Below are 25730 nucleotides of genomic sequence, written 5' to 3'. Positions count from 1 at the left end.
GTCAGTATAGACTAGGCTAGACAGTTTTGTTTTGTGACTGTTAACTGTTAATTTTACCTAGCCTTCAGGGGTGTGGGTTTTAAGGAACCATTTTGTTGCTGTAATACTGCGCTTATTTTATTTAATAAAGCTACTTCTTATTTACCAATGTGTGTTCACTGCAGGAGGGGATTTGGCTCTGAATCCAGTACCTTGGTCATTTGAACATGGACTACTGTATATTTGGATATTTTGCGTAAGACTCCAAGACAAGGAGTGTAGTCTGAATGTTGACTGTTTGAATCCTTGGAAGGTCTATTTCTGACACTTTGAATTTCTCCTTGGCCCAGAGTGGGTGACCAGATTAAGGGGTGGCGGCGGTCTACCTACCTTGCAGGGTTGTTTTTAGTTTACTCAACCCTAGTAAGAGGGTTTGTGCCTTGCCAGGATCAATTGCCCTGAGTTTGGGAGTTGAGTCCTGGGACTGAACCAGGAGTGGTTCATTACAACCATCACCCCTGGCTGTTGGCCATAATGCCTGCTGGGGCTGATAGGAGTTTGAGGTCAACGTTATCCAGAGCGGCACAGACCCCCACCCTGACCGCCATGGTCTAACAGCATAGATCTATTCTGCAGGTTGAGGCAATGGGGGGCTCTTAGCCCCCAGGGCCTGAAGGGGACAAAACTTTTTTCTCCCAGCGGGATTGTGACCTAGTCTTTTGGAATGCCAAGCCAGCTGCCAAGGAGATACATGGTTGCTAACAGCAGCCTTTGCCAACCCACTAGCCCCAGATGGGAGTTGTAGTCGAAAGCATCTGGAGGGGCTGCTGGTTGGCAAAGACTGGCTTACAGACTCCGCATCCCCACACCAGCCCTCTTTTCCCAGGGACAGAGTGAAGGGTCGCAACAGGCAACCCCAAAACGAGGGTGCCATCCCAGCAGTTGCCACCAGAGGGCATCACAGCTGCAGATGCCACATGGAGGCAGGGGGAAAGTAGGGGGTCTCTGTGGGGGGGGGGAGGGATGAATTTGTTTATTGCTGGGCCACAGGCAAAACTCTCGCAAGCTTTTTTTTTTTAAAAGCCAGCACAGCAGGAAGGCTTTGTTGTGCTAGGTGTCTACTTGCAGAGGTTTCTTCACTTTCTGAAACAGTGTAAACATGCTTGATCAAAAACCCTTTATTTTATTTTATTATTACATTAATATCCCACTGTTTCCTCCAAGGAGCTCAAGATCGTGTACAAACATGTTCTCCTCCTCCCGATTTTATCATTACAACAACCCTACAAGGGAGATTAGGCTGACTACCAGTGAGTGGCTCAAGACCACCCAGTGAGCACCATGGCTGAGCAGGGCTAAATCCCCTGGTCGCCCAGGTTCTAGTCCGGCACTCCAACCACTGCACCACACTGTCTCTCAGATGGGATGCAAATACATTCTTAATTATTAATAGTAATTATAAAAAAGTAATAATATTATATATGTACAATTTAAATTAATATATTAATAATTATTAATATCACGATATTAATCATGACCCACCTCCTCCTAAGCCGTAGCCCATCAATATTTTTTGGAAAAACACATTTGACTAAAAGTGTATTTGATGCGCTTGTATTTTCCTATTTAACTTACACTATATCTTTTTTTCCCCTTCAGCCATGTTAGATAAATATTTTCCTCGAAGCTGGATATTAACTTTGGTCGATGGTCCAGCCTCCACCCCACCCTCCGCTTTGTATCCATCTTACGTTTTGCATCCAGCTGATAAAACTCGGTACAAAATCATGCCCGGGCCTGGGGGTTGCCCCGCGCCCCCTATATGAAGCGGTCCATAGCCCTTTAAAGGACTCTCCCACCTCATTTATGCTGGACGCGTAATCCAGGCAGGGGAAGGAATAAGAAGCCTCTGGGCCTATGCAGAGTGCTTTATTGTTTTTGCCTTCCTCACCGCCTTTCCCGCCTGGGATGACGGAGCAGGAGACTAGGTTGCATAATATTGCAAGAACCCCGGCACCTTTTCTCTCAGGCACGCGCCCCCCCTTCCTGCGTGCGCGTGCACATAGTTCTCTCTCTTCCTCCGGGGCCACGTGCAGTTTGTGTCTTTTCCCGGGACGCCGCGTCACGTGATTCGCGCATCAGCTGATCCAACATGGCTGGGAGCAGAGCAAGATCAGCCGCCGCCGCCGCCGCGGAAGGAGCCCCCGCCCGGTCCGGCTAAGCGCCGCGTCCTCCTGTCCTGTCCCTTCGTTTCCAGGTGAGGCTCCTTGTCCTGCTGAGCCCCGGCGCCTCTTGGCAGCCCGCGGGCGGGCGCACCTCTGAGCGTGTGCAGAGTGCATTTCTTTGCCGCCGGCTCAGGACGCGCGACCGGGGTGCTGGCACGCAGCCTGCAGGGAGCCCTTTGACCCTCTTCCGGCGTGAACAACACCGGCTGCAGCTAATTTCCAGCAGCGGTTGTAAGGCGCTCCCGAGGGTCCCTCGCCTCTGCCATCGCGCTTAGGGAGACCCGCGCGGCCACTGAGAGAATCCGCCTCGGCCCTCCCATGGGTGGGGGAACCGTCTCCCCAGGAGTTAGGACTTGGACACGCTGCTTGTTTCCCGCGTTATCCTGGGGTGGTGCGATATGAATAAAGTAGCCCAGTCGCCGGAGCGTGTGCAGAGTGGATTTCCCCTCTTCGTGGAAGAGCCCAGGCGAGGCGCTCCCCCGGCTGGCGTTTGCATTTGGCCAGGCACGTGACTCCGAGGCAGCCGCGGCAGGCTCAGGCGCCTCCCAGTTTGCGCATGAAGCCCCGGAAAAAGGCTTTTTGTGGCGTGCGCAGCGCTTGGCGGAAGCTTCCTGTCAGGGGCAATCAACATTCCCCGCCTGGCAACGCTGGATCGTGAAGCCTGTGCATATATCTGCAGATCTTACTCAGTCGCCATCTGGCTTCTGAGGCTACTGGCCATGATGACTGTCAAGCACCAGGGGTGACGTCGTCCTGAGTGAAGGGGGGGGTCGCAGATCCCTTACTTTTTGGGGAGCAGGGTCCCAACCAGGTCCCTGTGTATGAGCCAATCAGCATAAAAAGGGAGCTTGTTAACCTCTGAGAAGAGTCCTTGTCCTTTAGTGCTGATTGGAGCCAATCAGAGTGAAAAGAGGTGAGTCAGCCCCTGAGAGGACTCTCCTTAGCAGCTAACACACAGTCTCCTCTTTTGTGCTGATTTGCTCCTAGGAAGGTCTGTTGTAGTGAAGCATGGACTCCGGAGAACAAGGGAGGCCAGGGAAAACGGAAAAGGGGGCGTGGCTGTGAGGGAGCGTGGTGTGACTGTCACGAAGGGACACTGCAGTCTTGAATTTGCCACGATGCTACTGCCAACTACAGGATTAGGCACGCTGTGCCACTGAGTCTGAACATGTTGTGGGGGGGTCACAAGAGGGAAAGGTCACAGGGCAACTGGGCCTTCCTTGTGGGCTTCCCAGGGGCATCTGGTGGTCACTGGGGGTAATGGAGTGCTGGCTAGATGTGCCCCCTTTGGCCTGATCAAGCTGCCAGGGTCTGCTCATGTTCTGGGGGGGGGGAAGGGCCATAGTTCAGTGGCAGAGGACCTGTTGGGCATGCAAAAGGGCCCAGGTTTATTCCCTGGAAGCATCTCCAGGTAGAGCCCGAGCCTGGAAAGCTGCCGATCAGTGCAGATGGGCCAACTGCTTGACTCTGTGTTAGGCAGCTTCCTAAGCTCCTAGTTAAACTAGCCCCTTTATTTGGAATCATGAGGGCTACAATCTTTACTTTCTTTTTAGGGAAAGGGCCCTAAAAGTGGTAGAGCACCAGCTTTGCATACAAAAAAGGTCCGAGGCTCACTCCCTGACACCTGCCTCCAAATAAGGGCTGGGAAATGACTCCTACCTCCAACCCTGGAAAGCTGCTGTCAGAGTATTCAAGACTGAGCTAGATGGGCACAGAGTCTGATGCAGCTGCAGGGCTGTTGTGGGGCTGGGCCAGCTGTTCCTGGGTTGAAGGGGTTGGCCGCGAGTGTTCCGATGTCGCTACGGGGCCGAACAGGAAGTCTGGGACTCAGTGAAGCCTCATTGCCTCTTGCTCCTTGGGGCTCTGTTGGTGCTTCTGCCCCAAATGATCCGTCGCTCTTTGTGTCTCCCACAGGGAATGGTGTGGTGCCGCTGCCAGGATGGATGCCCTCCTCAAGCAGGTGGAGAAGGACTTGAGCATTGATGGCAGCCAGCTGGCAGCCTCCGCAGAGAACTCCCGTGTCATTGCTCTGGTGCCTGTCAAGTGGCTGGTGAGCTTGAAGGAACGGGGGGTGCTGCCCAGCCTGTGCCCACGCCCCGAAGGCCTCAGCGAAGTGGAGGTGCGCACTTGCCTCCAGTACTCGGTGCAGAAGCTGCCCACCGGCTGGACGAGGGTAGAAATCCACACCCTGAGGAAGGACCGGCTGCGCTATCAGCTGGCCGTGACCCCCGGCGTGCAGAGCAACCCCAAGGAACGCCCGGAAACGGTCCATGGGTTCATGCGCAATGTGGCTTCTCAGAACTATCGGAACCTGTGGAAACGAGCGCATCGCCTGTATGTCCAGCCATACTGTCATGCCCCAGCTCCTCCCACCCTCCCTGCCTTGGAGGTGCTCTGTGGTGCCCTCCAGAAGCTCTATGGCTGCCCCTTCATCCCTGTGGGGAGGGGCCCTGCCTGCACCTCCCCTGCTAAAGAGGGTTGCTCGCCCAGCAGGGTCCTGCCGCATTGCTCGAGCATCCTCCCGGCAGAAGCTCTGGTGGAGTCCCCAGAGATGCTCTACCTGCTCTTCCCATATGCCCAGTTCTGCCTCCATGATATTGTCACCTTCAGCCCTGCCAAGCTGACCAACAGCCATGCCAAGCTTCTCTTCATCCTCTTTCAGGTCCTCCAGGCTATGCAAGCATGCCACCAGGCAGGGCTGGCATGTGGCGCCTTCTCCTTGCACGACATAGTGGTGGACGAGAAGTTGTGTGCCCAGCTTAGGGTTCAGCTCCATGATTATGAGCGGATGCCTCAGGAAGAGGAGGAGGTGGGAGAAGGGGAGGCAATGAGCGCCAAGAATGTTGAGGGAGGTGGCGCCACAGTAGCAGGGAGTGAGCCCCAGAAGGGACTCGGGGAGCTGGTGCTGGACTGGGTGAATGGCTGCCTGAGCAACTTTGAGTATCTCATGCATCTGAACCGCTTGGCTGGGCGACGGGTGGGAGACCCCAACTACCACCCTGTTCTCCCTTGGGTGGTAGACTTTACCACCAGGAACTGCCGGTTCCGGGACCTGCGGAAGTCCAAGTTCCGCCTCAACAAGGGAGACAAGCAGCTGGACTTCACCTACGAGATGACCAAGCAGGCCTTTGTGGCCGGAGGGGGCCTGGGTGGGGAGCAGCCTCATGTGCCACATCACATCTCTGACGTCCTCTCCGACATCACTTACTATGTCTACACTGCCCGGCGGACTCCCAAGGCCGTGCTGTGCTCCCACGTCCGGTCACAGTGGGAGCCCAACGAGTACCCGGCCAACATGGAGCGCATGCAGGGCTGGACCCCTGACGAGTGCATCCCCGAGTTCTATTCCGACCCTACCATCTTCAAGTCCATCCACCCTGACATGCCTGACCTGGAGGTGCCGGCTTGGTACGGCTCCTGTGAGGAGTTTGTCGCGGCCCATCGGGCTCTGCTGGAGAGATGGGAGGTGTCTCAAGACCTCCACCACTGGATCGACCTCACCTTTGGCTACAAGCTGCTGGGCAAAGAGGCTGTCAAAGAGAAGAACGTTTGCCTTCACCTGGTGGACAACCACACACACCTGGCCAGCTACGGGGTGGTGCAGCTTTTTGACCAGCCCCACCCCAGGCGTCTGGCAGGAGCCACACTCCTCCCTGCAGAAGCCCCACTCATCACAAGGCCTCTCGTCCCGACCATCCGGGAGACGAGGGTCCTGGAGGACTCCAAGGGCCAGCTGGCCAATGGGAGCAGTGGGCTGGTCTTAGAAGCGACACCTTGTGAAGGCGGCTGGACTGCAGGCAGATTCGGGGCGAGTGCAGAAGAAGAGGTGGAGCAGGGAGCTGAGGCGCTGGAGTCCATCCCTGCAGCAAGCAGAGGCACAGAGCTGCCTGGTCCCTCTGCTCAGCTTTCTGGGATCCCCACGGATGGCAAGCCAGTCGGTCGAAGGGCCAAGGCCCCCCTTGCCATGACCCAAGCGGAAGGGGCAGAGACGAGGATCGTAGTCCCTGAGGGCTGCAACCTGCTTCAGGCCTTGGAGGAGCTGGAGAAGCGGAATGCTTTCTTGCTGAGGGGGCTGCACGGGGCAGTGAGCTGGCTGCAGCAGCCACAGCAAAAGATGCCCGTGGGACCCTCGGACCTGTTCCAGAGGGACATGCAGGCACTGGGGGTCCTGGTGGCCGAGATCATCTTTGCGCCTAAGCTGCGCACCTTGAAGCCGGGCGCAGCGCTGCAGGAGCGCTTTCAGGCTGCCCGGAGGCTGTGCTGGTGTCACCCCAAGGAAATCCCAGCTCCTCTCCAGCACCTGCTGGAAACGCTGCTGCAGCTGAGAGTCCCAGACTCCCAGCTTTTCAGGCAGGGCGGGGTGGGCGTGGGCAGGAGGCCGCAGCTGTTTGATTACGAGCCCATCTGGCAAGGCCTCCCGCCACCGTGCCCATTGCAGCTGCTGAGTCCTTTCAGCGCCGTCCTGCCCTTCCCAGCCTACTTGCCTGCTCTGCACAAGTTCATCTCCACCTACCTGTCCCAGAAGGCCGGAGACGAGAGCCAAGGCCGGGAGCTGGTTTTCCAACTGTGGCAGCAGCTGGAAGGGGTGCTGAGCAACATCACCCCTGAGGGCTTGGAGATCTTGCTCCCCTTTGTCCTCTCCCTGATGTCTGAAGAGAAGACGGCTGTCCACGCCGCTTGGTACCTGTTTGAGCCCATTGCCAAAGCCTTGGGCCCAAAGAACACCAACAAGTATCTGCTGAAGCTACTGATTGGGGTCTACGAGAACCCCCGCTGCCTACACGGGCGCTTCTACCTCTACACTGACTGCTTTGTGGCTCAGCTGATGGCCCGTTTGGGGCTGCAGCTGTTCCTCTCCAACCTCCTGCCCCACATCCTGCAGATCCTGGTGGGAGTGGAGGGCCCTGCCCAGGAGGAGAACAAGGCCTTGATGCTGGGCACGGCTGAAGACAACGAGAGTGGTGGGAGCAGCCCTGGGTCCTGCTCCTTTGGGGAAGAGATCAAAGTGGACGCAGAGCGGGGCTCGGCCCTGGAGCTGCTCGACTACATGTCTGGGGTCAGCTTGCACGACCAGGCATACCTGCCAGAGAGCGAGGACTTCCAGAACGGGCTTTACATGGCGGATGCCCTGCAGGAGGCAGAGGAGTCCCTCAGCTTCGGCCACCTGAGTGACAAGAGCAGCGCCAGCGAGGTCTCGCTGGGTGAGGACCGGCCGGCCACTGACGGGGAGTCCCAGAAGGACAAGGCCAGCCTCAAATCCATGGACAGCAGCCAGGACTTGAAGCACAGCGAGGAAGAGGAGGGGGGAGAGGAGGAGGAGGAGGAGGAGGAAGAGGAGGAAGGCAGCGAGCGGCAAGGGGAGGAAGAGCATGATGACTCCACGTTGGTCACAGAGGAGCCGACACTCTCGATGGGTGTCAGCGCCTCAGTGGAAGTCAGCCTGGCTGATGACGACGGAGAGCCGGAGGATGAAGACTTGCCTGACCAGGATGGAGACAAGGAGCAGACCGTCTTGCTGGGTGAGCCAACCCCCTTGTGGGGATACTCCCCCCTTGTGCCTTTTGCATCAGTGCAGCAGCTTGACATTTTAATCCCAAATTTTGAATGGTGCAATTTTACATTAAACAAACATACATACATTTGGGGGACCCCCTTTATGAACTAGTTAAGGCTGTGGTCCTGAGCGCACTTAACCCAGGAGTAATGTCCTATTGAATTCAGAGGGACTTTACTTCTGACTAAGTATACTTGGGATTGTACTGCATGTCTCTGAAGGGGCAGTGACCCTTTATGCTGTTCTTCAACTAGTTTAACATGGAAATCAGCTGCCTGCATTTTAAGGACATATTTTAGTTTGCTTTGGAGCCTTGCGGGGAGGGGGGGGGAGGACAAGCAAACCCACGAACCTGCCTTATCCCAAGTCAGGCCAAAGTTCCATCTAGCTCAGTATTGTCTGCACTGACTGGTAGCTATGGCTCTCCAGAGTTTCAGGCAGGGAACCTTTGATGCTCTGCCATTGGGCTCCCACCTGCATCTTGAGATGGTCATACAAAATACCATGCTGCACCGCCCAGGGCTCCTATTGGGAGGAAGGCCGGGATATAAATCAAATAAATAGATATCCTAAAACAATAGCTAAGCCTCTGATAGGGCTAACAGGGGAAAAAATAAGTTACAAGCTGTAGGAAGAGGAGACTTAACATTCCGGTGCAGGTCTAGGTATCAATTTACAATTAAAAAAACCCACCTAAATGGTGGCAGAGTCCAGACAGTTTCATACATTGCATCTTTTCTCTGGTCTGTGATTGTGATTTGTGGGACTTCCTGCCACAGGAGAGTATAAGCAGCAGCTCTTGCAGCAGCTGGCTCAGGCCAAAAGGGGCCCATCCTAGTCCAGCCTCCTGTTCTCAGTGGCCCACCAGCTGCCCCAAAGGGAAGAGGCCCCCAAACGGGACCTGAGTCAACTGTAACTCTCTCTGCTTGCGATTCCCAGCAACTGCCTCCAAAGCTGATGTCCGAAGGGGATGGGGCGTCTGCCCCGGGGCCTAGGACGGGGGCAGCGTTGCCTCTTCTGATCCTGGCTTGCAGGAAGGGCTACAGGGGAGGTGGTGGTGGAGGCACAAGGCCCTGTCCCCAAAGAGAGTTGTTAAGAATGAGCTTTTCCTTCAGGTGTGGCCGGAATGCCGCCTTATTATTGCCTCCTGTCCCCTCTTTTCTCCAAGACACAGCCTGCAAGATGGTGAGGTGGCTCTCGCCCAAGCTGGGGCCCACCACCACGTCCCGCTATGTGGCCAGGAACCTCCTCCGGCTGCTCACGTCTTGCTACGTTGGTAATTTCCGCCTGTTTGGCTGCTTTGGGGTGGGGGTGCCAGGCTAGGCCTTCTTGTTAAGGTGTGGCAGGCCAGGAAGAGGCTACTAATGCTGTTGGGCTCGAGTTTGTGGTTGGGGATGACAGTGGGAGTCAGGGTGCCTGGCAACATCTGAGGGGTAGCCACAGATGTTCCCCAGCCCTGCTCTAGAGGGTGGGACTTGAACCAAGCAGGCTGATAAAGGGGCTTTCGGCTGAGCATGATGGTATGAGATGCCTCAGGTGGTGGCAGACTCTCCTTGGTTAGAAGCTGGCTGGCTGCCTGTCAAGGGTGCTGCATTAGTGGATTTCCTGCATTGGGAGCGGGCTGGACTAGATGATCTCTGAGGAACCTTGCAGCTCTCTGATGTCTCTAACTGTGCTGAAACTTCTTGGCAGGTCCCAGCCGGCAGCAGTTTGTGCCAGGGGCCGAAGAGAGCAGCCCTCTGACTTCCGGGAACATCTACCAGAAGCAGCTGCTGCTGGGGGACGTGGTGTCTGAGCCGGTGCTGGCTTGCCTCATCCATATAGCACACCTGTATGGAGAGCCTGTCCTTACCTATCTGTACCTACCCTACATCAGCTATCTGGTTAGTATCCCATCCTGCCCAAGTGGCGACTGCAGGGACCTTCCCAGCCCTCCTGCAGGATGGGCCGTAGCCCCTGAGCGCCTCCTAGTACGCTTCAAGCCTCCCACTTGGCTCCTTGCCTTATCATAGGGAGGCAGGAAGCTGCCTTATACTGAGCCCCAGGTGGTCCATCTAGCTCAGTGCTGTCTCCACTGACTGGCAGCAATGGCTCTCCAGGGTTTCAGGCCTTCCCTGGAGATGCTGCCAGGATCCAGCCTGTGAATTGTCTGCAGGCAACAGCTCTTCCTCAGCACTGCATCTCCTCCCTCTGCTTCTTGGGCAGAGTGACTTCCTTGCTGCCGTAACCATGCCATGCGAGCATTCAGCTCTCAGGAAAAGAATTTGTAGTAGATCTTTGCAGGGCTGTGGAGTCGGAAGCAATTTTGGGTGGAGTCGGAGCCTGTAGAAATGTACCGACTCCGGCTCCAAAATAAATTTTGATTGACAAGTTTTTTAAAATATAAATTCAAAATGTCAAAGAAGCTTCCCATGAAGTCAGCTGTAGTTGAGCATTTCACCATAACTGAAGATGGAAAACATTTTGTGTGTCAGTGTATGACACAGGACCCAGATGAAGACAAATGCTGTGATGCCAAGATCAGTGCGTATTCAGGCAGTGATAAAAATGCTCCTATGAGAGCTTCCAATTTAAAAAGACATTTACAGCCCTTTCCAGGGCTGTGGAGTCGGAAGCAATTTTGGGTGGAGTTGGAGTTGGAGAGTAGAAAAACAGAGGAGTTGGAGTCGAAGGTTTGGCGTACCAACTCCACAGCCCTGGATCTTTGGCCCTCTAAGTGGCAACTGGCTCTCATTAGAAGAGCCTGGCTGTGCTGGATCAGGCCAGAGGGGTCTCATCTAGTCCAGCCTCTTGTTCTCATGGTGGCCAAGCAAATACCCTCCACCCATGGGAAGCCCACAGAAAGGACCTGAGTGCAACAGCAACTCTCTCCCCACGTGTGATTTTCAGTAACTGGTGTTCGGAGGTATACCGCTGCCTCTGGCAGTGGAGGTACAGCACAGCCATTGAGGCTAGTGGCCATTGATAGCCTTAGCCTCTTCCATGAATTTGTCTAATCCTTTTTCAAAGAAAAGAGCCATGCCCTAACACGCTGTTAAAGTGAATTGAGTGTGTTGCGTTGAATATCAGACTTTGCCCTCCTGTCCTCTGTAGGCAGCCAGACACTCTTCCTGACTCTGATGGGACCACCAATTTTTTTTTTTAATCGAAGTAGTCAAGGATCTCGGCTCCCAAAATGGCCAAATAGCCACATTTGCACACACACCCCTGTCCTTCCTGGGAGGGAGTTTTCGTTATTGTGTGTCCTGGAGAGGGAGCAGCAATAGGAGGAATTTTGTTCCCCCTTGTGGGAGTTTGGAGGCAGAGACTGGCTCATGTCTGGCCTTGGAGGCTCTTTGAGGGGGGCTGCCTGCCTTCTGCACTCTCTCTGTGTGTACAGACATTTCCTTGCTTTTTCATTTCTTCCAACATGGATGATCGTATTCAGTAAAGTCAGGGGAAGAAGCAGCCCTTTCTCTTGGTGGCAGGATAAGGCATTCTGGGAAGGGCTTGAGTGAGCCCTGCTCCAGCAATGTCCAAATCAACAAAAACAGGGGTGCAATGGGCCACGATCCTATTCCTGAGTTTTAACTCCACCCTCCCACTGTGTGTCTCTGAAACAGGCTTGCTGAACTGAACTAGCTATGTGGGCCATCGGGAAAAATGGCATAGGATAGCCAACTTGCTGCCCTCTATGGATGTTGCTGCACTCCAGTTCCCAGCAGCCAGCATGGCCAATGGTCAGAGGTTGATGGGACTTGTGGTCCAGCAACAGCTATAGAGGGCACTACATTGGTTATCCAAGGAGAATTGCTAGCAGGGGTGGGGTGGGGGGTAGGGACGCAAAGCTCTCCTACAAAACAACAGTGTGTGCAGTCTGTGTACATGCCAGGCTGTCAGGAGCAGTGTTGACAAGGCCTCTGGGAAGTTGCTCTTCCATTGGGTTGACCTGTCAAGTGAACGGGTGCTGAGGAGGTTACTGGATTCCATGCGGGGCACGGAAATCCCGGGGGCACCACCTGTGCCTCCTAGCTGAGGTAGCTCGTGCTGGGCTTTTGCTCTGGAGCTGGCCAAGGGCCGCTCTGGTGTGCCCAGTTGTTGTTCTTATGTGCCTTCAAGTTGATTACGACTTATGGTAACCCTATGAATCGGTGACCTCCAAGAGCATCTGTCATGAACCACCCTGCTCAGATCTTGTAGGTTCAGGTCTGTGGCTTCCTTGATGGAGGTGTGCTCAGTAGCAAGTATAAAACAGCAGTAACAAGCGTTCCCTTATGGAACGGATGAAGCAAAGATATGAAGGTTTGCAACGGTGGTTGCGTCTAGAATCTCCACAAGGGAGACGTGGGCCCAGGATCACTCTGCTTCTTCCGCCAATGCAGTCAGTTTGGGTCACTTGGTTGCTGGGCTGGACGGCTCTCCAAACCCAACAGCGACTGCAGGGTTCACTGCCAACCTGCGAGGTGCATCCACGAGACACAGGGAGGGATTCCTTTTTCCGTCCTACAGCCACTGATGGAATACATCCCTGCTTCTGGGACAGCTGCACGTGGCTTAAGATGGCTTTTCTTTCTGTCCATCACTGAGGTGAGAGTTTGGTCTGTCGGAGGTTTAGGAGCGTAGAGGAAGGTGCCTCTGACTGCATCAGGCCATTGGTCCATCTAGCACAGCCTTACGTATCCTGCCTGGTAGCAGCGGCTCTCCAGGCTCCAGGCAGGGGTTTTGACCCACCCCCACCTGGAGATGCCACTTGGGGCGTTCTGCATGCGGAGTGGGTGCTCTGCCACTGAGCTGCAGTCTCTCGCTTTCGTCCTTCCAGCTTGGCACTCTTTACAGACTGGCAGCAGTGGCTCTCCAGGGTTTCCCAGCCCTCCATGGAGATGCTGCCAGGGACTGGACTTGGGACCTCCTGATGCAAAGCATGCCATCTGCCACTGAGCTACAGCTTCTCCCCAAACAGTAAAGCAAGATTCCAGTCCTCGTGCTTCTGAATAAAGCGCTGATTTAAATAGGAACACAGGAAGCTGCCTTTTATCGAGGCAGACAGCTGATCCCTGTAGCTCAGTATTGCCTACACTGACTGGCAGCTCTCCAGGGTTTCATATGAAGGTCTTTCCCAGTCCTAACTTGAGATGCTGGGGACTGAACCTGGGACCTTCTATATGCAAAACAGGTGCTCTGCCCCTGAGCTGTGGCCCTTCTCTTTGTCCCAGGTGGCTCCTGGCGGTGGGGCTGGTGTTGTCCGTTTAAACAGCCGAAAGGAAGCTGGGCTCTTAGCCGCCATGACGCTCACCCAGAAGATTGTCATCTACCTCTCGGACACCACACTCATGGACATCCTGCCCAAAATCAGCCAGGAGGTCCTGCTGCCTGTCCTGGGCTTCCTTACCTCAACCACCATCAGGTGAATCTGGGGTGGTCACACCTTTATGGTCCCTGGCCCAGCAAGGGAGGCCAGCCCCTGGGCTGCCTCCTGCATCTCTGCAGAACTTGCTGGCAATGGCAGTCTCTCTCTTCTGGAGGCTCCTGTGACGATACTGGGGGGTGGGGACCCAAGGAAATGGCACTGTGCTTCCGGTGTGTTTGTGTGTGAGTGCAGCAGAGCCTCCCAGGGCAAACTTGGGGGTTGGTGGACTTGGGACACCTGTGAGGCCAGCGATTGCCTGACATAATGTCCTCCCTCAAGTTTTCCCAGTGGGGCCCAGGCCCGGGTCACCTTGTGCCTCAAGACCATCAGCCTTGTGGCGCTGGTTTGTTTACGGATCGGGTCAGAGATGGTGCAACAGCACTTGAGCAACATTCTCGGGATGTTCTTTGAGACATTTTCATTGCCACCGCTGCTGGAGCAGGTGAGTCTGGAAGGGACGGCAGAAGGGTGGGAGGAGGGAGACCGATGTGTCGTTTGAGCCCATGGCACGTGGGTGGGGGAATGGGATGGTTCTGGGCTGTGTCTGGCTTCTATGTGACAGGCATCCAGCCAAACTCAGGATATGATTCTCAGGCCACAACAGTAGGAAATTATCTTTTCTCTGCAGGGTCAAAACAGCACAAACTGATACCCCGCCCTGCATATCCTCCTGTGTGGGTCATAGGGAACTGTGGTGGCAGGGGCAGAGATGGGTGTGTGTGCAGAGAAATTAATGGCGGGTTCCAAATTCCACATGGCACAAAACCCTAATGCTTGTAGGAGAAGAATTTCGGAAGGGTTAGCACAGGGGTAGCACTCTCCGGGTTTTGCTGGACTCCAACTCCCATCAGCCTCAGCCAGAGTGGTCAGGGGGTGATGGGAGGTACAGTCCAGCAACATCTAAAGGGCTTCCCATTGGCTACCAGGTCCAGACACAGGCAAAACTACCCCTTCTGAAATGTGATGTTCTGTGTGCAACTTGTTGACACTTTGTGAGAATCCCCTCCTGGAGGTGAGCGCCCACAGCACTAAGCTGCCTGCCCCTGCCACATCATCGAGCGCTGTGGAGGTTCATAAGTAGCTGGCTTCCTCCCTCTCTGCCCAGGGCGTGACGTTGGAGCCGCCTGCACTCCAGACGCAGTTGCTCCCCCCGGATCTGTCTGCTGTGTTGGAGCTGCAGAAGGTCTTCAACCCACAGATGGCCTACATCACCTTCATGCCCTTCTCTTGCTTGCTAGGTATGGTGTGGCTGCCTCTTCTGCCCCACTTACTCCCAGTCCATCTCTGCTCCCCCCATGCCCAGCCCCATGCATGCTTTGTGTGTCTGTGAATGCCTTCTTGGATTACTGTTTCCAAAGGGGTTGCAGCCATGTGAGTCTCTGGCAAAGGTACAGCAACAAGCCTTGTGGCACCTTAAGGATCAACCCAACTTGTTGCCCTCTGGAACTTTTGGACCACAGCAGTTGCAAGGACTGAGGCTGATCGGAGTTGTAGTCCAAAATGTCTGAAGGGCACCAGGTGGGCAGACCAATTAGTTAGGGCATCAGCTTTTGTGGACCAGAGTCCACGTCAGAGAAAAAAACAGTCAGCAGGGAGGTCAGGTGGATTTTGCATTCCCACCTGTTACTGCTGTGAATGCTCACTTATTTTTCACCCAATTTAGGTTTTGCATAATTAGTCACCATCTACATTTTTGCATTTCCCTTCTCACTGCTAACACTTATACACACACACTCATACGTATGTTACACCTGCCAAATGAGAACCGCCCTCCATGCATCTGGAAACACTTTGGACATGGTAAATTTCTTAAGTCTTTTAGGGTGCCATGCAGAAGGGCCCTGAGTGACACCCGTTCTTCCTTTTGAACCCTGAACACCTTGGGACACGGAGTCCCACAAGTTCATTATGTGCAGTGTGAAGAATTTCTTTTTCTTTTCGTTTGTCCTGAATTCTAGTATTATGGGAGAGGGAGGAAAACTCCCTATTTTCTCCTCCCCATGTATGATCTTTATAAATCTCTATCATGTCCCTCCCACAGCACTGTGTGTTTTTTTCTTTTCAAAACATAAAAAGCCCCAGACTGTGTAGCCTTTCCAGCTCCTTGGGTCCGTTGGGCTTGGTGAGGAGAGGACTTGGAGCTGTGTGGCTGTGCATGGTCTGGATCTGGTCTTAGAGCTGTTTCTTCGCTTTCCTGCAGGGGATGTTATCCACACCATTGTTCCAAATCACGCGTTGGTTGGGCGGCTAGCCAGCCTCTACCAGGAGAGCATGAACCCTCGGAGCCTGGCCTCCAAGAGTCAGGATGCAGCTGGGTCACCAGGCCTGGCTTTCTCGGGGCAAAATGCCCCAGGCACAGACCCCTTCTCCAGCCTGTGTGAGGACACTCACTCGGGCACATTTGGAAGCGTGCTGGTGGGCAACCGGATCCAGGTCCCCACAGAAGCCCAGCAGGAGGCCTCTGGCAGCCCCGGCGGCTTCTGCCCTGCTCTGGCGCACAGGGAGGAGAGCACCCTAAAGCAAGAGCTCCTGCGCAGCACCCACCACCTTTGTGGCAACTGGCTGGCCTACTGGCAGTATGAGATCGGGGTGAGCCAGCACGACGCCCGCTTCCACTTCCACCACCAGATCAAGCTGCAGAGCTTTGTGGGCCACACAGGTGCCATCAAATGTGTGGCCCCGCTCAGCGGGGAGGACTTCTTCCTTAGCGGCAGCAAGGACAAGACGGTCCGCCTCTGGCCTCTCTACAACCGGGGGGACGGCACACACGAGGCTGAGCCCCGCCTGACCTACTCCCAGCACAAAAAGTCCGTCTTCTACGTTGGCACTTTGGAGACCCCCCAGCACGTGGTCAGTTGTGATGGCACCATCCACATCTGGGACCCCTTCACTGGTGAGGCTGCAGAGGGGAGGTAGGGGGCTCGGCCCACTTGGCCCCTGGCATGGTTGTCATTCCCATTTGGTACTCGGAGATAGACTGCCCTTGAAGATGAAGGCTCCCTCTAGCTATCATGGTTAACTCTGCTGAATGATCTGTCCTCTATTTATTTATTATTTCAATTTATTATTTCAATTTATTTATTATTTCAATTTATATACCGCCCTTAGCAGAATAGCTCTCAGGGCGGTGAACAAACAAGATAAAATACAATATATTCTACTGCAGCCTTTCCCACCCAGATGGACTACAACTCCCGTCAGCTCCAGCCAGCACGGCTATGATGGCTGAGGCTGATGGGAGTTGTAATAAAAAACATCTGGAGGGCACCAGGTTTGGGAAGACTTAATTTTTGTTTTATTTTATTTAGCCATCTGAAGCTAGTGATAGGCGCCTCATCTCCTGGCAGTGAGATCTGCTAGTAAATTACAAGTATTATATCTAAAGCTGCTATGAAGAATCAGGAGTCTTGCCCCAGCAAAGGGAGGGCTCCCCTCTGCTTACAAACGCTTTAAGAGGAAGGAGGTTGCTGGCAGGGGTGGGGAGAGGGGTTGCTGCAGGATTTTCTGCTGGCTGCTAGTAAAGTTCCGTCTAAATTGGCTGGTCCTCTGTTGCAGGCAAAGTTGTCCGCACTTTTGAGACCCCGGACTACAAAGTGCCCATCACAGCTGTGAGTGCCATGCCACCTCCCTACAGCAGCATCAGCATGGCCAGTGCCGACTCGGTGCTGCGCTTCATTGACCACCGGAAACCAGGATTGCAGGTACCCTGACGGTTGCCCCTGGGCGCCTTTGGTCAGCCCATGGGAGTCGTGCTCTCCCTTTGCCAGAACTGTGAGGAGCAGGTCATAGCCCAGAGGTAGAGCCTCTACTTTGCATGCAGAAGATCCTTGGTTCCATCTCCAGTTGAAAAGGCAGGAGGTGATAACAAAGGCCTCTCTCTGCAGGAGAATTTGGAGTCCTGCTGCCAGTCAGAGCAGACATTATTGAGCTAGATGGATAGAGAGTCTGACCTGTAGTAAGGCAGCTTCCTAGCATAAGAGCCTAAGAAGAGCTCTGTGGTCCACCTGGCCCAGGCTCCTGTTTATTTATTTATTTATTTATTTAATTTAATTTATATACCGCCCTAAGCCCAAGGGCTCTCTGGGCGGTGTACATAAAATAAAACAGTCAGGAATATATAAATACAATAAAATCAAGCCAACAAAGGTAAACAAAAATAATCAAACAGCAGCAAAATACAACAATACATATAATAAAATGCATTAAAATGCCTGGGAATATAAAAAGGTTTTCACCTGGCGCCGAAAAGATAGCAGTGTCGGCGCCAGGCGCACCTCATCGGGGAGACCATTCCATAGTTCGGGAGCCACAACCGAAAAGGCCCTATTTCTAGTCACCACCCTCCGAGCTTCTCGATGGGATGGTACTCGGAGGAGGGCCTTAGATGTTGAGCGCAGTGTACGGGTAGTTTCATATTGGGAGAGGCGCTCCACCAGGTATTGCGGTCCCATGCCGTGTAAGGCTTTATAGGTCAAAACCAGCACTTTGAATTTAGCCCGGAAACAAATAGGAAGCCAGTGCAGACGAGCCAGAACAGGTGTAATATGAGCGGACCTTCTTGTCCGCATCAACAATCTGGCCGCTGCATTCTGGACTAACTGTAGTTTCCGAACTGTCTTCAAGGGCAGCCCAACGTAGAGCGCATTGCAGTAGTCCAATCTAGAAGTTACCAGAGCATGAACAACTGAGGCGAGGTTGTCACTGTCCAGATAGGGACGTAGCTGGGCTACCAATCGGAGATGGTAGAAAGCATTCCTTGCCACTGAGGCTACCTGAGCCTCAAGAGACAAGGAAGAGTCGATAAGAACTCCCAAGCTACGAACCTGTTCTTTCAAGGGGAGTGTAACCCCGTCCAGAACAGGGTGAACATCCACCATCTGGGCAGAGAAGGCACTCACTAACAGCATCTCGGTCTTGTCTGGATTAAGCTTCAGTCTGTTAGCTCCCATCCAATCCATTATCGCGGCCAGGCAACGGTTTAGTACGTTAACAGCCTCACCTGAAGAAGATGAAAAGGAGAAATAGAGTTGCGTGTCATCAGCGTACTGGTGACAACGCACTCCAAAACTCCTGATGACTGCGCCCAGCGGCTTCATGTAGATGTTAAAAAGCATGGGGGACAGAACCGATCCCTGCGGGACTCCACAATGGAGGGTCCAGGGTATCGAGCAATGTTCCCCAAGCACTACCTTCTGGTGGCGACCCACCAAGTAGGAGCGGAGCCACTGCCAAGCAGTACCCCCAACTCCCAACTCCGTGAGTCTTCCCAGAAGGATACCATGGTCGATGGTATCAAAAGCAGCTGAGAGATCAAGGAGAATCAACGGGTCACACTCCCCCTGTCCCTCTCCCGACAAAGGTCATCATACAGGACGACCAAGGCTGTTTCGGTACCAAACCCAGGCCTAAAACCGGATTGAAACGGATCGAGATAATCAGTGTCATCCAAGAGCCCCTGGAGCTGGCCGGCCACCACCCGCTCCAGAACCTTGCCCAGGAACGGAACATTCGCCACAGGTCTATAGTTGTTCAAGTTATCTGGGTCCAAGGAGGGTTTCTTCAGGAGTGGTCTCACTACCGCCGCTTTTAGGCAGTCAGGGACCACTCCCTCTCGCAAAGAGGCATTGATTACCTCCTTGGCCCAGTCGGCGGTTCCGGTCCTACCAGCTTTCACCAGCCAAGAGGGGCAAGGATCCAGCACCGATGTGGTCGCCCGCACCAGTCCAAGGATCTTGTCAACATCCTCAAGCTGCACAGACTGAAACTCATCCAATAAATAAGGACAAGACCGTGTTCTGGATGCTTCATTGAATCCAGCTGCTATAATATTGGAGTCTAAGTCCCGACGAATGCTAGCGATCTTGTCCTGGAAGTGTCCAGCGAACTCATCACAGCGGGCTACAGATGACTCTATAGTATCCCAAGGGCCAAGATGTAAAAGCCCTCGTACAGTTTTAAAAAGCTCCGCTGGGCGGGAGAGTGATGCCTTAATACTGGCAGCAAAATATCTCTTTTTTGCTGCCCTCACCGCTGCTGTATATCGCTTAGAGCAGGCAATTACCAAGGCATAATTGCATTCGTCGGGAGTCTGCCTCCATCTGCACTCAAGCCTCCTCCTCTCTTGCTTCATTGCTCTCAGCTCCGAGGTATACCATGGGGCTGTATGAGCTCTACATAGGAGGGGGCGCATGGGAGCGATCGTGTCAACCGCCCGGGTCAGCTCCGTATTCCACAGTTCAACCAGGGCTTCAACAGGAGCGCCAGTCTTCTCAGTCGGAAAATCCCCCAGAGCCCTTTGGAAACCCTCAGGATCCATTAATCTCCGGGGGCGGACCAATTTAATAGGTCCCCCACCCTTGCAGAGGGAAAGGGCCGCTATGAGCCTAAATCTCAGCAAGCGGTGATCTGTCCATGACAATGGGGTAGATGAAAAAACCCCAACCTCCAGATCACCATCTCCCTGTCCAGTGGCGAAGATCAAGTCAAGGGTATGTCCCGACACATGCGTCGGGCCAGTAACAAACTGAGACAGCCCCATGGTTGTCATGGACGCCATGAAGTCCTGAGCCGCCCCAGATAAAGCAGTCTCGGCATGGACGTTGAAGTCCCCCAGTACCAGCAGTCTAGGGGACTGCAACAATACCTCCGAGACTACCTCTGTCAGCTCAGTTAGGGAATTTGTTGGGCAGCAGGGCGGGCGGTACACCAACAAAATTCCCAGCCTGTCTCTCTGGCCCAGCACAAGGTGGAGACACTCCAATCCAGTCGTCACCTGTACAGGGTGCTCGGTGAGTGAGAAAGAGCTCCTATAGACTACGGCGACCCCGCCTCCCCGACCTTCGGCTCTACCATGATGCTGAACTGTATACCCAGGTGGGCAAAGCTGGGAAAGAGCAACTCCTCCTGTATCACCCACCCAGGTCTCGGTTATGCACGCCAGGTCAGCCGCCTCGTCCACAATTAAATCATGAATAAGGGAGATCTTATGCTGGACCAACCTGGCGTTTAACAACAGCATATGGAGATCCGAAGGCTGACTGATAGGACAACCAGCAGTCCTGGGGATATGAGGAGAACCGGAACAGGTCACAGACACTACTTGTCTGGGACGGGTTCCCCTTACCTGGCAAGTCCTCCTCACAACACCATACCTCCCATTACCCGTCACTACGCTAATTGGGGGCCCCAAAGGTCTCCCCGGTTGGTGTATAATACATTCTCCCAGGCACATATTAAAACAGATAAAAGCACCAATACACAGACACCGAGTCACATTCCCTGTTCTCCCAGGGAAGCCTGAAAGCAGGACCTGAGGGCAACAGCAACTCTGTCCCCACCCGTGATGCCCAACAACTGGTATTGTTGCGGAGGGGGAACATAGCCATTGTTACTACTAGCCACTGGTAGTCTTATCCACCATGATTCCTCTTAATTCGTACACGTTTTTAAAACCATCCAAGTTGTTGGCCATCAGTATCTCTAGTGGCAGCAAATTTCATGTTTAACTACACACTGTGTGGGGAAAAAAATACTCCCTCTTGTCTTTCCGGAATCTTCCGACAGTCAGCATCATTGGATGGCCTTGCTGGGAGTCTAGTGTTATGGGAGAGGGAGAAAAGCTTTCTTTGGTGTAGGTGGGCCTGCAGTGGGCCCCTGTGGGTGTCAGGGGCCTTTTCCCATAACCCTAAAGCCATGAGTTCAAGTCCCGGGCAGGGGGCACCTTCCGTTGAAGGGCTGTAGCTCAGTGGCAGAGCAGCCTGCTTTGCTAGCAGAAGGCCCCAAGTTTAATCCCCGGCAGCCTCCGTAAAAGAGAAGGGTCAGGCGACAGGTGATGGGGAGGACTTTCCTTTGCTTGAGACCCTGGAGCGCCTCTGCAGTTCAGAGGAGACTCCGCAGCTGGTTGAATGGACAAAGGGTCTAGCTCAGCTTGAAGCAGTTTTCTTTGGTCCTCAGTGGCTGAGCCCCTGCTTGGCATGCAGAAGGTCTCAGGTTCAATCCCCAGTGGCATCTCCAGGTAGTGCTGGGAGTGCACCCTGTCTGAAGCCTTGAAGAGCTGCTGCCAGTCAGTGCAGACAGTACTGAGCTATATGGAGTGATGGTGTGACTCGGTAGAAGGCAGCGTCCTCTGTTCCCCTGCTGCATCCCTTTGTGTCTACAGCATGAATTCCGACTGGCCTGTGGGGCCAATGCTGGCCTCATCCGTTGCCTGGCTGTCAGTCCTAGTGGGCGGAGCATAGTGGCTGGCTTCTCCTCTGGCTTCATGATCCTGCTGGACACCCGGACAGGCCTGATCCTGAAGGTGTGGCCTGCGCATGAGGGAGACATCTTGCAGATCAAGGTACGGACCAGGGCTGGAGCAGCTTCTTTGGTTGCGTTATTCCTGCCTCGTCTCGAAGGCAAGATTCATTTAAATTATTGGCCTTTAAATGGTGGTAAAAACTGTGGTAACATCAGGTGCTGGGGCTGCTCGCCCCACCCTTGGGACTGGTCCCTTTAAGGGGCCGAAGTATAGCCCGGGAGGGGCCTTTCAGGCCCTCATAGTTAGAATTGTACCCTTGAAAGGGAGCTTGGAGGCCACACCTAGCTCAGCGCAGGGCTTCCTGATGGAGGTCTGTCCCGTGAAGAGAGACCACAACGGCATCCTGAGGCAGCATTTTCCACTGACAAACACAGCTCTTGCTGCTAGGAACGTTTCTCCTCACGTTAATTCACATCTTCCCTGGCATTGAAAATGGGTTTAGGGGTTGGAGCGATGCAGCAGCTGCTGCCAAAAGCCCAGAGGCATCCTGGACAGTTTTTGTCAAATTATGCCAACTCAGGAGTCCCCTTCTTTTGTTTGGGGCCAGGGGCACATGTGGAAATCTAGGAAACTGTCATGGGCACGACAAAGTAGGCATTTTACAGAATAAAAGCTGGTGATGCTCAAAACCCCCACCCCCAGAATAAAACAAGACAAAAATATCAGGCCTCAGGCATCCCCAAAACTAAATTACCCTAACATCAAAAAAATCTAAGAGGTCAACTTTAAAAATAAAAAATTGGGAGGCGTAGGGGTGTTAGAGGGCACTGCATTGGGGACCCCGGTACTAGCTAGTTTCCAGTGGTCCTGTGTGGATGCCTCTCCAAGTCTGTCTCTGCCCCCCCCCCAGCACCAGAGGCCAGCTGCTTTGCTCCCTGCATTACACAGCATTTGACCGGGGGGGGGATAGCATCACAGCCCCCGTTTATGTATGTTTAGGGCATTCCCGGATTGCAGGTGAAACTGGGAAATCTGGGGTTGCAACACTTCAGCACTCTGAAATTCCTACATGTTTAGAAATCACCAAAACAATGAATAAATTAAAGTTTCTAGCCCTGGTGATTTCAGAGAGAACTGTGGCAACATGTGAACAGGATCCTGTGTAATATATCCGTTGGACTGTCCTGTACTGTGGGTGGGGGAGGGGGCGCAGTTGCCCCCCATTTGTGCTTTTCTGGGACAGTTTCTGAGCCAGTAGATACTTGAGCGTGGGAGGAGGACAAAAGGTCTGTGCCCTGGCGATGGGGAAACTGCATCTGTGCGCGTTGGTGGTCTGTGCTTTTCCCACCTAGTGCTGCCTGGCTCGCACACCCCCTTTCTGGGCCCCATCCTAATGACTAACCCTTGTCCCAATTTGCCTGTCCCTGAGACCAGTGATGGGCGGGCCGCGCTCCCTCTGTGTCCTTCACCCAGCGCCAAACAAACATTGCTTACTCTTCCTCTGCTAACGGGAGGCCCTCAGCTGGCCACAGAGCAACACCGTCTCTCCCTCCACCCCCGAATGCTCTCCTGTTGAGGTGTTGGGCTGCTGGTTTTAAAAGGGGGTGGCTGTGGCAAACGGCCGTGCCCTCTTCCTGTGGCTAGGAGGGGGTTCATCCCACTTGCATTGGGGCGCAGGGGAGGGGGTGCAGAGACACTTCCTGATCTTTTGCAACTGATTCTGTATTTGGGAGGGCAGTGGCCTTGGGTGAGGCTGCCCCCCCCCCCCGCCGGAGCTGTGGAGGCTGATCCTAGCTTTACTGCTCCTGCTGGAGAGCCTAACAGGAGCAGCAAGACTGGTGGAAGCCTCTGTGAAGCACTGGGGTCTGGACGCTCCGTGTGCGGCGCATGAAACTCCCCCCCCCCTGTTAGCGCTGGGGCTGGACATTAGCCAGGCCTCACCCCTGGCATGTTAAATGAATAATGCAGAATGCCAAGAGGCATGTGCAAAGTGCTTTTCTCTCACCACTTAGTAACCACACTTCCCACACATGCAAGCGCCATCTCTGTTATCTTTTCGGCACCTGCTGAAGACCTTCCTCTTTCAACAAGCCTCTTAAGTGGAGACTTTATCCCAGTCTGTGTCTGTGTTGGAACTGCTTTTTAAGATGTTTTTAAACCTTTTTTTTTAAAAAAAAGATGTTTTTAAAGCTTTGTTAAAAATGTTTTTAAAGATGTTTTGTTTTAATATATTTTAAAGTCTGTTTTTATGTTTTAAGGTGTTTTTAGTGCTTTTGTTAGCTGTCCTGGGCTCCTAACTGGGAGGAAGAGTGGGATATAAATCAAATAAATGCATAAATGAGCAGGGTGGTTTGGTGTGTGTGGGGGTGTGTGCATCTCCTCTGCAGGACCACTGCTCCCCCCCCCCACAGTCCTAGCAGGTCCCCTGAGCTGACACGTGGCTTCCCTTCCCCCTCTAGGCCACGGAGGGCAACATGCTCATCAGCTCCTCCTCTGACCACTCGCTGGCCATCTGGAAGGAGCTGGAGCCAAAGCCGCTGCAGACCTACAAGTCCTCCTCGGAGCCCATCCACGCCTTCGACCTCTACAGCAACGAGGTGGTGGCCGGGACGGTGGCCAACAAGATTGGCGTCTATGCCCTGCAGGAGTTGCTGCCTCCCAGTATCACCAAGCTGAGCTCAGAAAATTTCCGGGGGACCCTCACCAGCCTGGCCGTCCTTCCTACCAAGTGCCAGCTTCTGCTGGGCTCGGACAATGGCACCGTGCGGCTCCTGGCATAGCCCCGCCTCTCCCTCCTGTCACCTGTGACGTGTCTCCTTCGAGGGATGGTGGCAGAGCCGCTCTCTGGCTGAGAGAGGGAAGAGGAGACCTTGATGAGGCCTCCACCCACCTCAGCTGTCCAAGCAGGCTGCTGAGCAGCCAAAGGCCCCCACCCTCCCATCACCATATGTGCCTGACTCTCTTTGGGAACGGAAACCCACTGAGGAGGGACTGGGGTGCCCTCCTCTGCCCCCTCCCTTCCCCCCATGTGGCATTCCTGATCTTTTAACCTTTTCAGGTGGGTTGGAGGGGCAAACGCTTCCTTAAGGGCCATTGGCCCAATAACGGTGTCACGCAACACCTTTTCTCCTTGCCTGCCCCACCACCTGCTCCTGTGGGCTCCATTTTGGCACACCTTTGCTGTTTATTCTCCCCCATGGACGAGCTGGTCTCCGTGCAAGGAGGGAGCAGGCCCTGCCCGGGCCAGCTTTACACCTGGAAGGCGGCACAATCTGGGCACAGGGCAGCTCCTAATGTTGTTCAGTAGTTGGAACTGGAGAGTCTCTCTCTCTCGACACACACACAGTCCAACTGTGCCCTGCCATTTTGAGCATGGGGGGGTGTTACTTGGCAGGGGTATTGCTGAGTTCTGGCTCCCTCTATAATTGGCCTCCCCTGGATGGTGGGGCTTTTTTTTCTGGGTGGGGGGTGGACAGGAAAACCTTTGAATTAGTTTGCTCCCCCCTTCCTCTATGGGGTGGGGAGAACACCTTTATAAGCACTTGCTCCCTTCTCCTGGGATTGGGAGGAAGGAGCACCCCACCCCACAATTGCTGATTAACTGACTGCAATAGATTATATACAAATGTTCTAATAAACACTCTGAAGCTTGTGAAGGTCTTTTCTCTGGGAAAGGGTGTGTGTGTTTGTGTGTGTGTGTGAGAGAGAGAACTAACAAGGCGTACCTCTGCTGTTTTTTTCCTCTCCCCATGGGAAAAACTGGCCTCCATAGGCAGCCATTGCTGTGACATGCATCCATCCAGGCTTTTCCAACATTTTCAGTGACTCAAAACGTAATCCATGCCAGACATATAGATAACAGCATGGCTTCTACAGATAACCGTGACAACGGGCTAAGATTTCAATGGGGCTTAGAAGTTAGATTGTCTAGAACGTGGCCAACATACTTCCCAACTGCCCCCCACCAAAAAGGTCTGAGGGTTATTGCTTACAAATCCTCCATAACTGTTCAGATCTGGTGGGGAGGCAGCTGTTGTGTGACAGACGCAGGGGTGTTTTATGTGTAAGCAAGTCAGTTGCAGTGCTGTGATGTGAACACTTCTAGGTGCTGCAGTTTGATGTTGCAGCGTGGTGTATGTGAAAGGAGGCCTGATGTTGAGTTCCTGGCTCCCAGTTGCTTTCTTTTTCAACACAGAGGTACAGAAACAGCTGGTTTACCTACCAAAATCAACTTTGGGAAGCGCCTGGCTTGCTGGATCTGAGCCAAGGCTTGCCTACTCCAGCATTCCATGTCCCACAGTGGCCCACAAGCAAGGCAAGGGTGCAACAGGCCCATCCCTCTCATGA

At 53.8% G+C, this 25730-nt stretch overlaps 1 protein-coding gene across 2 annotated transcripts; it reads left to right on the top strand.

Annotated features, from left to right (window-relative positions):
- Nucleotides 1-1921: 1921 nt before the first annotated feature.
- Nucleotides 1922-25035, top strand: WDR81 (WD repeat domain 81). 2 transcript variants are annotated; one of them, XM_061605430.1, is made up of 11 exons: nt 1922-2236; nt 4119-7723; nt 8927-9034; nt 9451-9641; nt 12951-13141; nt 13424-13586; nt 14250-14382; nt 15345-16037; nt 16700-16845; nt 21303-21482; nt 23843-25035. In XM_061605430.1, exons 2-11 carry the CDS (start codon nt 4144-4146, stop codon nt 24161-24163), a joined length of 5706 nt encoding a protein of 1901 aa, XP_061461414.1. In that variant the 5' UTR covers nt 1922-2236; nt 4119-4143; the 3' UTR covers nt 24164-25035. The 2 variants fall into 2 exon arrangements, with proteins under 2 accessions (XP_061461414.1, XP_061461415.1); XM_061605431.1 differs by having other exon boundaries at nt 1927-2236; nt 8933-9034.
- The last annotated feature ends 695 nt before the right edge of the window (nt 25036-25730 follow it).

Source organism: Rhineura floridana, chromosome 21 (assembly GCF_030035675.1).
Source record: "Rhineura floridana isolate rRhiFlo1 chromosome 21, rRhiFlo1.hap2, whole genome shotgun sequence".
NCBI lineage: Eukaryota > Metazoa > Chordata > Lepidosauria > Squamata > Rhineuridae > Rhineura > Rhineura floridana.
The sequence above is the reverse complement of the archived record's forward strand: the minus strand, read 5'-3'. Positions and strand labels throughout refer to the sequence as shown.